This window comes from Meriones unguiculatus, chromosome 7 (assembly GCF_030254825.1).
Source record: "Meriones unguiculatus strain TT.TT164.6M chromosome 7, Bangor_MerUng_6.1, whole genome shotgun sequence".
NCBI lineage: Eukaryota > Metazoa > Chordata > Mammalia > Rodentia > Muridae > Meriones > Meriones unguiculatus.
In genome coordinates, this window is record NC_083355.1 from 115,163,491 (window position 1) to 115,179,607 (window position 16,117).

Here is a 16,117-nt window from a genome sequence, read left to right on the forward strand (position 1 = left end):
TTATGATATTTGGCTGCTTCTCCTCTAATTGAGCCTTGTCCCCAGGATCTAATGGCTCATCTTCTTCATCACCACTACTCTCAAAAGCAGACTGCTGAATCTGTTGTAAGTCTCTCTGCACACTAGCATAGATAATTTTCCTTTTTGCAGGTTCTAGTGGAGCCGAAGGACTGTTAGACCCAGTGGCCCCTCTCAGTGAAGATCTTCCCTGTCAGAGAACCTTTCTTCCTTTATTTCTTGTAATTGCTGTCTTACCTCAAGAACAAGCTCTTTGGTCTCATCATCTCCATCTTCCTTTCTGAGGGCCTCATTGATGACAGCCCAGAGAGCAAAAGCAATAGGACCTGCTCCCCTTTTCTGTAGTTTTTTACCCACTCAGTCCCAAACCAATATATTCAAAGTCCCACTTTCAGGAAACCAGGGACAATTAACATCTACTTGATTTAAAAAGTCCTCAAGAGTTTGACTTTCAAACCCAACTCCTCGTGCTTTGAGTAACTGAGCATTTCAATGAACGCTCCCCTGCTATTGCTCTGTCCTATATTGCGCTGTCTGACCCTTACTTTGCATTCTCACCGATGTGTTTTCCTTTTGGCCCAATGGACGTCTTAAGTCATAGCGTTCCTCAGCAGGTCCTTCGTTGTCAGGTTCAATCCTGGGTTCTGGCACCACCTGTAGTCGCCTGCGACTGCCAATAGTATCCGCCTGCACAAGGGGCTGGGAATTAAAAGAGACAGAGAACGTGAAGGAGGGACACCAAGACAGTGTTCTGATCAAGGTGCCATCTTTGTTACAGAGTAAGCCACTTATGTAGGCAAACCACAAGGGACTTTCCAAGTAACCATATCCAAGCCAAACAGGAGGCTTAACCAAACTAAACAGGAGGCTTAACCAAGCCAAACAGGAGGTGTCTGCTGAAAACAACAAGAAGAGCGAGCCAGCATGACTTGCACGCACATGACCACCTCAGGTCCAATGGAACGGCCACCTCAGCAGTTTATGTTTTGACCCACACTGTCACCCTAGCTCCTCTCATAGTTCACCAGGCCACCTCCCTTCCTGTGGAGGTGTTAGGAGCTGCCCCTCTGCAGTCTGGGCGGGTGCTGTCTGTGTGGTACTATCTGGTTCCTGCACTGTCATCCCTCCCCCACCCCCATCTGCCCTGGGGACTTTGAATCCCAATTTCTGAGCCAGTTTCAACTCCCAGGACGCGTAAGCAGATAGATGAGAAATGACATCCCTTCACCGCCTTGTGCATCTAAAGATGGTTCCTAGTACCCTGAGGAAACAAGATGAGGGGGTAACTCAGCAACTGAGGGGAAGGAGGGGCCCAGGGAGCTTCTTATCTCACCAATCCTCGGGCACCCTTGAAATACAAAAATGGAAAGATACACAAATAGAAATACACAAGTAGAAAGGTGAAATCAGGGCTGGAGAGATGGCTCAGAGGTTAAGAGCTCTGGCTACTCTCCAGAGGTCCTGAGTTCAATTCCCAGCAACCACATGGTGGCTCACAACCATCTACAAAGAGATCTGGTGCCCTCCTGCAGGCAGAACACTGTATACATAATAAACAAATAAATCAAAAAAGGAAAGTTGAAGAAAAGGTGAAATCAGGCATACATTCTCCTTTGGAGTCCAAAGGACTAACAGAAAAATAAAGAAGTAAGAAAGACATGTGTTCCTCACACTGGCACTCCCAGCACCCAGGAGGTGGAGGAAGGCTGGTCAGGAGTTCAAAGTCATCTTTGGCTACTTAGTGAGTTCAAGGCCAGCCTGGGCTACAAGAGACACTGTCTCAACAACAAACACCTAAGGAAGTAAGAGTGGGCTATAAAGGGTATAAAATATCCCTTGAGCACGGTGGTGCAAGCCTGTAATCCCAGCACTCGGGGAGGCAGAGGCAGGCGGATTGCTGTGAGTTCCAGGCCAGCCTGGTCTATAAAGCAAGACAGACAAGGCTACACAGAGAAACCCTGTCTGGAAAAAAACAAACAAAACAACAACAGCAAAAGGACCATTTAGAAACTGGATCTCTAAGCTTCTTGCTGGGGCGCCTACAGCCGATGACACCCACCTGGTGAGTGAAGACCAGCAGAAGGACGTGCAGCACCCTCAAACTACAGGCCAACACATGTGGAGGCTACAGCTGGTACTGGCACTTTTTGTGTGTGTTTGGTTTTTTTGTTTGTTGTTTTTTGAGATAGGGTTTCTCTGTGTAGCTCTGGCTGTCCTGAACACACTTTGTAGACCAGGCTGGCCTCGAACTGACAGAGATCCGCCTGCCTCTGCCTCCTGAGTGCTGGGATCACAGGCATGCACTGCTGTGCCATGAAAGAGTACTATTATCTTAAATTATTTTTGTTTTATGTGTTTGAGTGTTCTGCCCACATTTCTGCACACACAGTGCCCGTGGATGTCAGCAGAGGGTGTCAGATTCTCTGCAACGGCAGTGGTTGTGAGCCACCACGTGGGTGCTGGGAACTGAGGCCCGGTCCTCTGTAAGGGCAGCAAGTGCTCCTAACTGCGGAGCCACCTCCCCAGCCTCACGCTTCATTCTTCCATCCCAGAGAGCTCACTCATGCAAGCTTCCCCATCAGGCTGCCTCAAACTTCCCTCCTCTTTTTCCTGCATCTTTAACTTACTTGAGGATTTCATCCACGTCTACAATGCAGCTTGGGCTCCTCCACCCCAACTCCTCCCTGCTACTTCTGACACCCCTTCACATGCTCACCTCCCCTTTCCAGGTCCCCTTTTTTTTCCAGCAACCCACTGAGGTTACCTAGTTTGCCAGCTGGAGTGTTAACTGACCCTTTTGGCTTGACCTTGTCCAGGTTTTGTGCAGGTAACGAGCTGAGTTGCCCATGAGCGCAGCAGCCTTGTCTGGAGTGCAGACAGCATTTCACAGCACTCCTGCTCCCTCCGCCAGCTCTTATGCTCTTTCCGGCCCCTCTTCTCAATTTCCTGATCTTGGGTGTTGACAGAGATGTTCTACTTCAGGCTGAGCCCTCAACAGTCCTTTATTCTCAGCACTTTGACCAGTTAGGAGTCTGCATTGCTGTCCACAGCAGTGAGTGGATATCACCGATGAAGTTCATTAAATAAGCTTCATTTACTATTCTTATATATTTAATATATACAAGTAACACATTTAACATGCTTAGTGTGGTGGCTAGTCTTGGTTGTCAGCTCAACTACATCTGAAATTATCTAAAACCCAAGTGGCTGGGTATATCTGTGAGGGATTTTTTTGTTTTTTCAAGACTGTTTTTGTTGTGGCCTTGGCTGTCCTGGATTCCCCATAGATCAGGCTAGCCTAAAACTCACAACATTGATCTGCTTGCTTCTACCTGCCTGAGTGCTGGGATCAAAGGCATGTGCCACCAAGCCCAGCTGAGGGATTTTTTTTTTCTTAAACCATTTGAAGTGGGAAGACCCACTTTTAATGTGGGCTGCACTTCCTGCCAGCAGCCCATTATATAAAGGACATGGAAGAAAGCCTGCTTGGTCTCATTCTCCTTGGCAAGTTCATTTCCTAACAGGCATTAAAGCCTGCTGCTTTGGGATCCTGATACATACTGAAGACCAAGCCTGTAAGCCTGTAAGTCTAACAAATCCCTTTTATCTGTCTATAGTCATTCTGTAAGTTCTGTTCCTCTAAGAGCTGTTCCTCAGCTCTCCTAATGCTGTGACCCTTAATGCAGTTCCTCATGTTGTGATGGCCCCCAATCATAGAACTATTTCACTATTATTTCATAACTGTACTTTTGCTACTGTTATGAATTGTAAATACCTGATAGGCAAGATATCTGAGGTGCGACCTCCACAGGCTGAGAAGCTCTGCTCTGGAGAGGCCTGCCTAATACAGATAGATAAGGTGACAAATACCTATAATCCTAGCACTTGGAGGCCAGAGGGAGGTTTGTAAGTTCTAGATTAGCCTGGCAATGTTAGTGAAACCCTGTCTCCAAATTAAAAAAACAGGAGAGTGAAAGGGGCCCCGGGGGCATAGTGCAATGGAGATTGCTTGCCTAGCATGTATGAGAGCCTGGGTTTGATTCGAGTAACACAAAGGCACAAAACAAGAAAAGTGACGTAGGAAAGGCTGAAGGCCAGTGAGCAGTCTGCCAGTGGAGACGATCAATTCCATGTTGGATGTTTCAAACCGCACTGAAATCCCAGCTTCTGGACAAGGGCCAGACTCATGTGCCAGTGGTAGCCAGCCTTTGCTGTCTACTTGACCACATCTGTAATCAACTAAGACCCAAGTAGCTGGGCCTGCCTGTGAGGGGCTGTCTTGTTTGGATCACTTGAGGCGGCCTGGCTACAGGTGACAGCAGCACCAATCTATGCTCTGAGCATCAAGTGTGACAAGTCCATTCAGCAAAGCAGTGGCAGGCTCTTCTCAGGGCTGTGACAGATGTACAGCACCAGGGATGAATTTTCTCCTGGGAACACACCTCAGATCCCATCACAAAGTGAGTGGTTGCCCCGTAACCTTCAGGCTGCTGCACCAGCGGGCACATGTTGCCTGAGGTGGGTATCAGAGCATGCGAGGGTCCGGTGCCAGCTCGGTAAGCTACTAAAGGCTCTTCTCCCCCAGCAGCCTACACAGCCCCTTCTAGCACAAGTTTTTAGCTCAGTTCCAGCTTGACCTATGCCCTACAAGCCAGACCTACGGTGTCTTCAGCAACAGGGTCTTATCAGCTAACTGTGCTGAGCAACCAATGGTGATAGCTTGTATATCTGAAGGGCTTTTGGGCTCTCCCTGACCAGTCATTTGGTATTTTAAATATCCATATTTACTTAAAGTGAGTGGCTGTTTTATACCACTTGTATATATCTGGTGCATGTAGAAGCCAGAAAAGGACATCAGATGCCCTAGAACCAGAGTTACAGCTGTGGGGCACCAAGTGGGTGCTAGGAATCAAATCCTGGTCCTCCATAAGAGCAGCCAGTGCTCTTAACCACTGAACCATCTGTCATTCCCCAATAATTTTTTCTGAAAAGGATCTCCAGTCTCATTTATCCCAGGTTGGCCTTGAACTCACCACGTGGCCTGTCTAGTCCTACATGCTGGAATTATAGACACGTACCATCAGCCGTTTAACAAGGTGCTGTCTGGGTAAGTACTCCTATCAATTGAGTTCCCACCCCAGCCCTTATTTTGATCTTGGGCTGTTATTTCATTTTACTTTGAGGCAGGGCATCACTATATATCTGGCCTCAAACTCAAAATCCTCTTGCCTCAGTCTCTCCCCCAAGTTCTTAAGTAGAAGAGAGGAGACGGAATATTCAACATGTCCCTTAGTTTTGTGTGGATGCTTCTCAGCATGTTTGCTCTACTCCCTTTATTTTCTACCAGCTAGAATTACCAGGCTTGTCGAATTTCAGGACTGTTAGGCATCTTTGAATTCCCCATGCCACCCTCACAAAACATTTCTATACATTTCTCTTAAGCAGGCAAATTTCTCCAGTTCAAGCCAGTTATCACTCAGGGGAAGAGCTGTAACTTCTCAGCTGTGCTAAACCGACATAAAAGGTGAAGGTTCACACCTTCAGAGGGACAGTATACTTACATACTTAAGATCAGTTTATTTTGTGAGATGGTTTCCTTTGTTTCTGAGGCAAGGTCTCACTATGTAGTCCTGCCTGTCACTCATTAAGTAGACCAGGCTGATCTTGAATTCAGAGATCTGCCTGACCCTGGTTCATGAATGCTGGGATTAAAGACGAGCCCCCACTAAGCTCAGCACTTTCTGGGGCTGGTGAGATGGCTCAACAGGTAAAGGTACTTGCTGCCAAGTCTGACAACTTGGACCTAAGTTTTATCTCTGGAACTCACATGGTGGAAGAACTGACCCCTGAAAGCTGTCCTCTGACCTCCACACATGTACTGTGGCACACACACACATGTACTATGTGCACACACACATACACACACTATAATGAAAAAAAAAAAAAGCATTTCTGCATGGTGTGTAGCAGGCCTGTAATTCCAGCAGTGGCGAGGCTGAGGCAGGAACACAACTCACCATGAGTTTTAGGTTAATCTGGGCTACATTATAGATGCTGTCTCAAAAACACAACACCAAAATGGCACATGCCTGCAATCCCTGCACTTGGGAAGGAGAAGCAGGAAGAACAGGGGTTCAAAGCCATCTTTAGTTACATAAGGGTTAAGAGGCCAGTCTGGGCTACATTAGATCCATGCCAAACAAACAACTAAACAAAAAACAGAAAATAAACAGGGGCTGGAGAGATGGCTTAGTGATTAAGGATATTTGCTGCTCTTGCAGAGGACCTGGGTTTATTCCCATCACCCACATGATGGCTCACTGCCACCAATAACTCAAGTTTCCAAAGATTCATTTTCTTCTGGCCTCAAGCACCTGCACATATGTGGCATGCACACACACAAACACACACACAATAAATGTAAGTTAAAATATTTTAAGACTGAATAAAATCCACCTGCTCTGCTTTCTCCTGGTGCACAGTGGGATTGGGCAGCTGGTCCTATCTACCGATCCAGGAGATAAAGAAGTCATAGGAATTGGTAGCTGTTGTACAATTTTCTCCAAGATTGAAACGTCCCATCCTGCAGTGCAGCTCTTTAAACAGGAGGAAAACAACTCAAAATTGCATCAGGAGGGGTCCCTGAAACTGACCAGATTAACGAGGCCCCTCCCTGCCAGAGCAAGCAATTAAAGATGCAAAGAAGACTGAGTTTGAGGACTGAGACCAGTCCAGCTGCCTGGAAGAGGCTTAGACTGAGACACCTGGGACACTCTCCAACCCGCTGAGCTGCTTGCAGGCTGTGCACTGTGCTACAGGTTCCCAGTCTGGTGAGCTGTCACCTGTGCTAGAGTGGGCTTTGGTGATGCAGCTGTCATTGAGTCATTTCTGTTCCTGTGACCCCTCACCCATATTCCTATAAGTAACCCCAAGAAAGCTCATGGTTCACCAAGTTGGTCTTTGGTGATCTGTACCTATCTGGGGTGAGTATATTGCGTCTCTCCAGGTAAAGTTTTGTTACACAAGTGTTAAAAGACTGTAAATCTGGGCGGCTTACTAGCAGAGGAAGTTAAGAAATGACACTCAGGAGATCAATCAATGTTCTGTTCATTTTAACCATTCAACTCAACAAATGGCTAACTTCTGTGTTATAAGCTGTTTTTGTTGTCTTTTTGAGATTTGGCTTCTCTGTGTAGCCCTAGCTGTCCTGGAACTCAATTCTGTAGACCAGGCTGGCCTTGAACTCAAGAGATCTGCCTGCCTCTGCCTTCCAAGTGCAAGGATTAAAGAAAGATGTGTGCCATGTCCTGCTGGAATCTATAGTAAGTGCTGAATCTATAGTAAGAGTCTGGAGAGATGGTTCAGCATTAAGGGCACATACTGCTTTTACAGAAGACTTAGCTTTGATCCCTAGCACCCACATTAGGAAACTCACAACTGCCTGTAACTCTAGCTTAAGGGAATCTAATGTCTTCTAACCTTCCATTGTACCTCATCACATGTTCAAACCAACTGAAGACACATTCTCACACATTAAATTCTTTGAAGCAAAGAAAGTGCTTCCACACCTTCAGTCCTAGAATTTCCTGTTTGAGTGTCAAAGCTTCACAGTGCTTTCATGGGAAGCCTTGGCAGGCCAATACTTGGCAGTCTGGTAAGCTCCTTGGATCTGCAAGGATGTACTAATTTTTGTTCAGATTTTGGTGGTGCTCAACCACCACAGCGACTCAACCAGAAGCAGAGCTTCCTGGATGTTCCTTCCCATGGAAACTGCAAATCAGAACAAAACAGGATCAAAGCTTCCTAAATACAAATGTAAATGCCTCCAAGGCAAATCATCAGTTGTATTTACCAGCTACTCATTCCACAAACATCAGATGCCTGCTGTGCACCAAGCCAGCAGTGAACAATTTCTATTCACACCTTTCCAGCTAGCAGGAGGGGCAGGCTTACAATTGTGCCATTAGCGTGTGATGCTACTATGGAAGGTACAAGGTAGGCTAAAGGGTTATACCTCACTGGTAGACTATGGGAATTAACCTAGTGCGCAAAAGCAGAGACCATGTCAGCCAAGTTATTGCTCAATCAGCACTGTTTGGGGATAAGGAAGTTCTGAAAAGCTGTGAACTAGGCTTAGTGGCTCATGTCTATAATCCCAGCTCTGTGGCAGATGTCAGAGCAGTGATACAAATTACAAAGTTGAGACATCCTGGGTTACAGAATTCTCACAAAAAAAAAAAAAAAGGCTAGTTCAGTGACATGAGCCACTTGTACTCAACCCCCAGAACTGCACACACTCAGAGGGTATGATGGTGTATACCTGAAATGCCACACATGGGAAGAGCTCATTTTTAGCTATGGGACCATTGTGGTAGCCCAGGCTGAGACTGTCAAATTCCTGTGTTGGCCAGCTTTGTATCAACACAAGGCAAACCTCAAGGAAGCAAGCCTCCAAATTCCTGACTCTTGAAGTCAGGGTACAGCAACCCCCGCCCCCAACACACATTTTTGACAGTTTCATTGTGGAAATCCTGACATCCCTTTACTATAATTGGGCCAGTGGGCATGAGGGTGTTCATGAAATAGTTTCCTCTACTTTGAACATTTATAGTTCTTACTGTTGTAAATGTGTTGTGTAACCACCATCATCCAACTCCACTTCCCATCTATCAAACCAACTTGGTTTCCTCAATTACTGAGCCACCACCATTCAACTTTTTCTATTGCTTCTCAGACAAGGTTTCATGCAGCCTAGACTGGCCTCCAACTCCATCTTAATGTAAAGACATAGGCTACATGCATGCTCCAGTTCCTTCACTTATGCTTACTACTTGTCCATCAACCCCCAAGTATCCAACTTAACAGTCAATCCACTGGGCCCAGATATCCTTTTATGGAACAAATGACCAGCCATAAAACCCCCAATTCTTGGGGGGTGGAGAGATGGCTCTTCCAGGTCTTGTTTAATTCCCAGCAACCACATGGCAGCTCACAACCACCTATAGTAAGATCTGGTGACCTCTTCCAGCATGCAGATGCATATGGGCAGAACACTATATATATGTAATAAATCTTTTAAAAAACTTTAAAAAGGACACTTCCACACCATTCTTTTTATCTCATCTGTATTTACCTTTTTAAAGCAGAATGTGGTTGGGCACTATTTCCATTCACAAGCCTTGCTGAGTTACAAGACCTAGGGAAGAAGCTTAGGGTTTGTTCTCAGTACTTCGAAAAACAAGCCACAAGGGGAATTCCTGTCACGTTTTTAACTTGTGTTCTTCTAAGACTAGTACATGCAGAATTGAAACTACAGGGGACGAAAAAAAACTGTAAGATAAAACTTAAGCCATCTTAATTTTTGTCCTTTCTAAACATGTATATCTCAGAACACTTAAAGTGACAAATGATTTGGTCTAAGGAATCCAGCTCAACAGCCAAACACTTCAGACCACAAAGTTAACAGTAGGTTACATTATGTCTTAAACATTCTATCAACCTGTGGAATCAAACCTAAAGTATCACAGTATCACAAGTAGAAAGGAATTTTATCTTCCCTTAGTTGTCATGCCATAGATGCTTTAAATGTTAACAAAAATAAACAGAAATCCTGGAAAATATATTATGAGAAGGAATGAGGGTCAGTGTAAACACATAGTTCTTCAGGTGAGGCTTAGTCTACTTCTTCCATGCGGGATGTGTCGTCGTCCCCTTCCAGGGGTGGCATTTCTTCAGTCACAGCAGCACTGCTGTCGTCCACAGTAGGATCATCCTCATCAATACCTTGTGTTTTGGAAAGAAGTGTTATAGTTAATGCCTGCTAAGGTAGTTGGAGACTTCAGAACAAATCCCACCAAAGACCCCTGCCCTCTAAAGCAGGAAAATCCCATCATTTGGGAGTTAAGTCAGAGCTAATTTGAAGCTAGTCTGGGTTAAATATCAAACAGCACAAAGGACATTTAATTATCCCCTATATGTCCCTTAGCTGAGGTTTTCCCTTGACAGTAACAATCCAACTGTCTCAACTCAAAACCCAATACCTTATTCAACAGATTTTTAAAAGGGTTCTTTGTGTAGCCTTGACTTTCCTGGAACCAACTCTGTAGACCAGACCTGCCTCTGCCCCCTACCTGTCTACTGCAAGATTAAAGAAATAACCACACTTCTTTTCCTTGTAACATGATGTTTGCAATTTACCTAGACCAAGCTTGATCATCCTGTAGATCCTGTTAGCGTGTGTCTGGGGATCTTCCAGACTGAAGCCAGAAGACAGGAGTGCAGTTTCATACAGCAAGATGACCAAATCCTTCACAGACTTGTCATTCTTGTCAGCCTCTGCCTTTTGCCTTAAGGTTTCAATAATGGAGTGATCAGGATTGATCTCCAGATGTTTCTTTGCTGCCATGTAACCCATTGTTGAGTTGTCTCGGAGGGCCTGAGCTTTCATGATTCTCTCCATGTTTGCTGTCCACCCATATGTGCTTGTGACAATACAGCATGGGGATGTCACCAATCGGTTTGACACAACCACCTATTAATAATCGAAAATGGTACACACTTAAAAATACAGGCATTACCAGCTATATTACCCCAAGTTCACTGATAGAAATATTTACATACCTTTTCAACCTTTTTCTCCAAAATGTCCTTCATAATTTTGCAGAGGTTTTCAAATTTTGTCTTTTTTTCTTCTTGTTTCTTTTTCTCCTCTTCATCTTCTGGAAGTTCCAGTCCTTCTTTGGTAACTGATACCAAGGTCTTGCCCTCAAATTCCTTTAGCTGTTGCACACAATACTCATCAATAGGCTCAATCATATAGATTACTTCTAAACCATGCTTTCGGAGACGTTCCACAAAGGCTGAATTAGCAACCTGGTCCTTGGTCTCACCTGAAATATATTGTAAAATTACTTATAAAAAATGTTTTCATGTACTCAACTTCTCTACCCAGTTACAGGCTATCATAACCAGACAATACGTTTTTGGGGGTTTTGTTTTTGAGACAGGGTTTCTGTGTAGCCTTGGCTGTCCTGGACTCACTTCGTAGACCACGCTGGCCTTCAACTCACAGGGATTGACCTGCCTCTGTTGAGATTAAAGGCAGGCACCACCATGCCTGGGCTCTGACTGGGCATTCTTGCTTATGTACATTAAATCCTATCACACAGGTAGAGAACACCCGTTTACTAGACTGTTACCTGTGATAAAATAGATGTGCTTCTGGTTCTCCTTCATCCTGGTGCAGTAGTCCTTGAGGGACACCATCTCATCCCCAGAAGCAGATGTGTAGTAACGCAACAGCTCTGAAAGCTTCTTCCGATTCTGAGAGTCTTCATGAATTCCAAGCTGCAATGAAAGCACAGCAATCAGCTTTTAGTCTCAATACTTGGGAGGCAAAGGCACACAACAAAGCAAGTTCCAGGACAGCCAGAGAGACAGTTGAGAACCCATCTCACACCCACCAACTATAAGTTGAAGAGTGTGAAAACTACCAGTATCAGGAAAATGTGTCAATACCAACCTTTATATTTTTTGAGAACTGCTCATAAAACTTTTTGTAGTTCTCTTTATCTTCTGCCAGTTCAGTAAATAGTTCTAAGCATTTCTTGACCAAATTCTTTCTGATAACTTTCAGAATTTTGCTTTGCTGCAACATTTCACGGGAAATATTTAGAGGGAGATCCTCAGAGTCCACTACTCCTCTGATGAAATCTGAGAAAGACCAACCAAATACATCTATTTAGTCATTCTGAAAACTAACGAATTACTTTCAGTTACAACATTATCCTCTAAAACAATACAGACTACAGAAACGTAATGGAATTTATTTTTTCTTTAAGATTTTATTATATATATATAGTGTTTTGCCTGCTGTACAACTACATGCCAGAAGAGGGCATTATAGATATCAGCTCTCATTATAGATGGTTGTGAGCCACCTTGTGGTCACTGGACACTGAACCCAGGACCTCTGAAGAGCTGCCAGTGCTCTAACCGCTGAGCCATGTCTCCAGCCCCTGAACTAATTCTGATGACTGCCAACAGTGCTCATTTCTCCTATTCACTTACTCAGATACTCGGGGATCAGCTCCTCACAGTTATCCATGATGAAAACCCTGCGCACGTACAACTTGATGTTGTTCTTTTTCTTTCTGTTTTCAAACAGATCAAACGGAGCGCGTCTCGGGACAAAAAGAAGGGCCCGGAACTCCAACTGCCCTTCAACAGAAAAATGCTGCAATAAAATGAAATAGCTTTAATGGACATGGACAAAATTAATTTACTTTCCAATGACCTATCTGATAGAGATACCAACTGGACCCCTGCAGACTAACTTCAAGTCACTCACCTTTACTGCCAAATGTTCTTCCCAGTCGTTGGTTAAGCTCTTGTAGAACTCTCCGTATTCTTCATTAGTAATGTCATCCGGATTTCTGGTCCAGATAGGCTTTGTTTTGTTGAGTTCTTCTTGATCAATGTACTTTTCCTTTATCTTCTTCTTCTTTTTCTTGTCACCATCCTTCTTTTCTTCCTCTTCTTCATCAGAACCAACATCTTCTATTTCAGGCTTGTCATCAGATTCCTTTTCTTCTTTTTCTTTCTCTTCTTCTTTATCTTCTTTTTCTTCAGCCTCATCATCACTGACTTCTTTATCACGCTCCTTCTCCACCTTCAAAAACACAAGTCACTCCAATTACCTGCATTACACAACTGAAGGACAGACCCAAGAAACGTACATAACCAGACTTTTCATCAGTATTTTCTATCTTCTCAACAACCCTTTCAGAGTACAGACCTACCAAACTGGTTCCAAAACAGGCTTCACATCAGCCTAGTATAGTAAACACTTACACAAACACTTCAGTTATTCCAATTACCATATAGAAATTTACTCTACAATTCAAAGATAAAACTTACAAAGAGAGTAATGGGATAGCCAATAAACTGAGAGTGTTTCTTCACAATCTCCTTTATTCTCCTTTCCTCCAAATACTCAGTTTGGTCTTCTTTCAGATGCAAGATAACCTTTGTTCCACGGCCCATTGGTTCACCTGGGGGAATAAAGACGAAAATTTAATACTAAGATAGGGCCTCCTGGAGTTAAAATTTTAAGTACCACACTCTACTCCTCAGCAGCTTGCCTTCCCCACAGCTTTAGTCAACTTTCCTTGCCCATGATGTATTACTGAGCAAACAAAATTTGCCATACAATTTTCCTATTTCCTCCAATCCAGTTCCTGAAACTCTGCCTTTAGATTAACAATTCTGTTGGAGGGCTTAGGACTAAGACTGTGCGTCCCAGAGGGCTCTCTTGAGCTCTCCATTCTCCAAGCTTATTACCCCGTGCACTCGACTAAAACTGGCCAGGCAATTCCTAGTCTGATTCCCTAAGTTTCTGCCTACCTGTGTCGGTCCTCACTGTGAATGATCCCCCCGCTGAAGACTCCCAGGCATACTGCTCGTCATCATTATGCTTGGTGATGACGGTCACCTTCTCAGCAACCAAATACGCAGAATAAAAACCAACACCAAACTGGCCAATCATAGAGATATCTGCACCAGCCTGCAGAGCCTCCATGAAAGCTTTGGTGCCAGACTTGGCAATAGTGCCAAGGTTATTGATCAAATCGGCCTTGGTCATTCCAATCCCAGTATCCACAATAGTGAGGGTGCGATCCTGTTTGTTGGGAATGAGATTGATGTGCAGCTCCTTGCCGGAGTCTAGTTTACTAGGATCTGTCAGGCTCTCGTATCTGATTTTATCCAGAGCCTATGAAGAAGACGAAAAACACGTCAAGCATACAGCCAGGCCCCAAGGTGAAATTTATTACTGAAACCAAAACCCAATTCTCGAACGCCACACTCACATCTGATGAATTTGAGATGAGCTCTCTCAGAAAGATCTCTTTGTTCGAATAGAAAGTATTGATGATCAAGGACATTAACTGGGCAATTTCTGCCTGAAAGGCAAAAGTCTCGACCTCCTCCTCCTCCATTGGTTGGTCTTGGGTCTGGGTTTCCTCAGGCATCTGAGAACACAGGACTACTGTAAAGCCTTCGCAGTAGGTCTACACGCGTGCCCAGGGCTACCCTCCCTGCAAATATTTCTTTAAAGACCTCTATTTTGTTTAAGGAAGAAGCGAAATAGAGAACGGCGAAGAGGGGAGGGCGGATGACAAAAGGGATGACCTCATTTCAGAATGCGGTAATTACGAGGCGCATGTGCACGCCTCCGGAGGGCGTTCGGACCCCAGCGGCTCCACGCACGCCGTTCCCAACGGCCACCCCCCCAACACACACGCCCAAGCCCTCCGCCATGGCGCCCGCCGCCTCCGCAGCCGAGGGCCGCGGCGGCCCCTCCCCGCCCCGCCACCTCGCCGGCGCTCCCCATCCCCCTCCGCGGCAGCGCCCGCAGCCTGGGCCTAGTGCGGAGGCGCGGAGGCCGCCTGCGGCCTAGGGTCCGAAGCCCCGGCCGCGCACCCCCGCGGGCTGGGGGAACCCGCATCGGGGCCCCGCGCCGCGGCCGCAGCGCACAGCTTCCCCCCCAATCCCCGCCAAGTCCCCCGGAGAGAGCGCTCACCTTGGCTGAATGACCGCGCACGGACCACGACGAACTGCACCACCACACCGAAGCAACTGGCACGCCGCGCCCCCGCGCCGGCCTTATATAGACTCGGGCCCGCCCAGCGCGCGGCGCTTTTTCCAGAAGGCTCCAGAACCTTCCGGAAGAACCCTCCCCAACCGTCGCCGCGGCCCCGCGCCTGCGCCTGCGCACCGGCCGAACCCCGCCCCCACGCCGGGAGCGCGCCGAGCGAACGCAGGCCCCTCCTCCGCCGCTAGGTACTCCGCACATGCGCAGCGTGGAATTCTCGACTCTTCGGGCGCCTTCCCGCGCGGGCACGCGGTCCGGCGCATGCGCCTGAGGCCTCCACGTGAGCGCTCTGGGCTGGGGCTCGTCTCCTGGTGGGGGTGGGGCTGTGTGGGTGAGGGACGTTCGGCTGTGGGCGCGCGCGCGCTGTGCAGCTCGGGGCTCCCTGCGGCCCTCGGGCTTGGCGGCTGGGCGAGGATGTCCTCGGCCTCCCTTTAGGAGGCCTTTCTTTGCAGGCCCGCGGCGGAGGCGAGCCGGCCCCCGGCTTCCCCCTTGTTGGGAGGAGCTGCCCCCGGAACGCGCTTTCTGCTCGCGGCAGGTCCGGCGCCTGCTGCTGCCCCCGTCCGAGTGTCAGGGCTGTTGCTCCTGGAACCTGACGTGCGGCCTCTCTGGGCCGTACACGGCGGACCCTCCACGCCTGTCCAGAGTGCCCAGGGGTTTCTCTTTGACCACAAGCCCTGACCCTTAAACTCAAGGGTCCTTGCGCCGGCGATTTGGTGAACAGATTTGTGCCACCCTGTTTGATACCTGGAACCCACGTGGCGGAAAAAGAACTAACCGTTAGTGCTATGGCACCCTCGTCCTTCCTGTCCCCCATCTCCCACAAACACACCATGTAAAAACAAGGGGGACTGGAGAGATGGCTCTGAGTTAACTCAGATGAGCACTGTCTGCTCATCCAGAGGTCCTGAGTTCAATTCCCAGCGACCACATGGTGGCTCACAACCATCTTTACTAAGATCTGGTGTCTTCTGGCGTGCAGGTGAGCATGTAGGTAGAACATTGTCTACGTAATATCTTAAAAAGTACTGGAGAGGCGGCTTACTGTATAGTGCGCGCAGTGGTTAAGAGCACACAGGCAAGGCACCTCACAGCCACCTGTAACTCCAGTTCTAGGAGACAGAATTCCCTCTTCTGGTGTCTGCGGGCACCACAGAAACACATGGTGCACAAACACACGCACTCAAAACACCCGCAGTCCTTTAAAAAAACAACAACAACCCTATCCTGATTTTTAAAGCACCCTTGATATCCATACGGAGTTACTTTGGGTGGTTAACGTGACCCAAAAGGTGGTTTCTTTGCTTGCTTCTTTAGCATAGGCTTCCGCTTGGTTTTCCGTACACCTTTCCTTTGTGTTACTCCCACCCTTATCTCCCCCCATTTCCTATTTCCGCATCGTTTCCTGCCAGCAAAACACAATTACTCATTCTGATTAGAAAAGAAAAA

The 16,117-nt window shown here is 46.7% G+C and overlaps 1 protein-coding gene across 1 annotated transcript; it reads right to left on the minus strand.

The window, feature by feature from the left end:
• Positions 1 to 9,126: 9,126 nt before the first annotated feature.
• On the minus strand, positions 9,127 to 14,774 carry Hsp90aa1 (heat shock protein 90 alpha family class A member 1). The gene is made up of 11 exons (XM_021645039.2): positions 14,600 to 14,774; positions 13,887 to 14,048; positions 13,423 to 13,789; positions 12,937 to 13,070; positions 12,368 to 12,688; positions 12,088 to 12,253; positions 11,540 to 11,730; positions 11,217 to 11,364; positions 10,639 to 10,907; positions 10,216 to 10,549; positions 9,127 to 9,801 (listed from the first exon to the last, which is right to left on the minus strand). The coding sequence occupies exons 2-11, from the start codon at positions 14,046 to 14,048 to the stop codon at positions 9,692 to 9,694; spliced, it is 2,202 nt and encodes a 733-aa protein (XP_021500714.2). The 5' UTR covers positions 14,600 to 14,774; the 3' UTR covers positions 9,127 to 9,691.
• Between the last annotated feature and the right edge of the window lie 1,343 nt (positions 14,775 to 16,117).

Coding starts and splice junctions, on each gene's coding strand:
- Hsp90aa1 (XM_021645039.2), bottom strand. CDS start 14,048: ATGCCTGAGGAAACCCAGACCCAAGACCAACCAATGGAGGAGGAGGAG. Junction 11,365..11,539: donor AGTTCTCAAAAAATATAAAG/GTTGGTATTGAC, acceptor CTTTCATTGCAG/CTTGGAATTCATGAAGACTC. Junction 10,908..11,216: donor GCACATCTATTTTATCACAG/GTAACAGTCTAG, acceptor AATATATTTCAG/GTGAGACCAAGGACCAGGTT.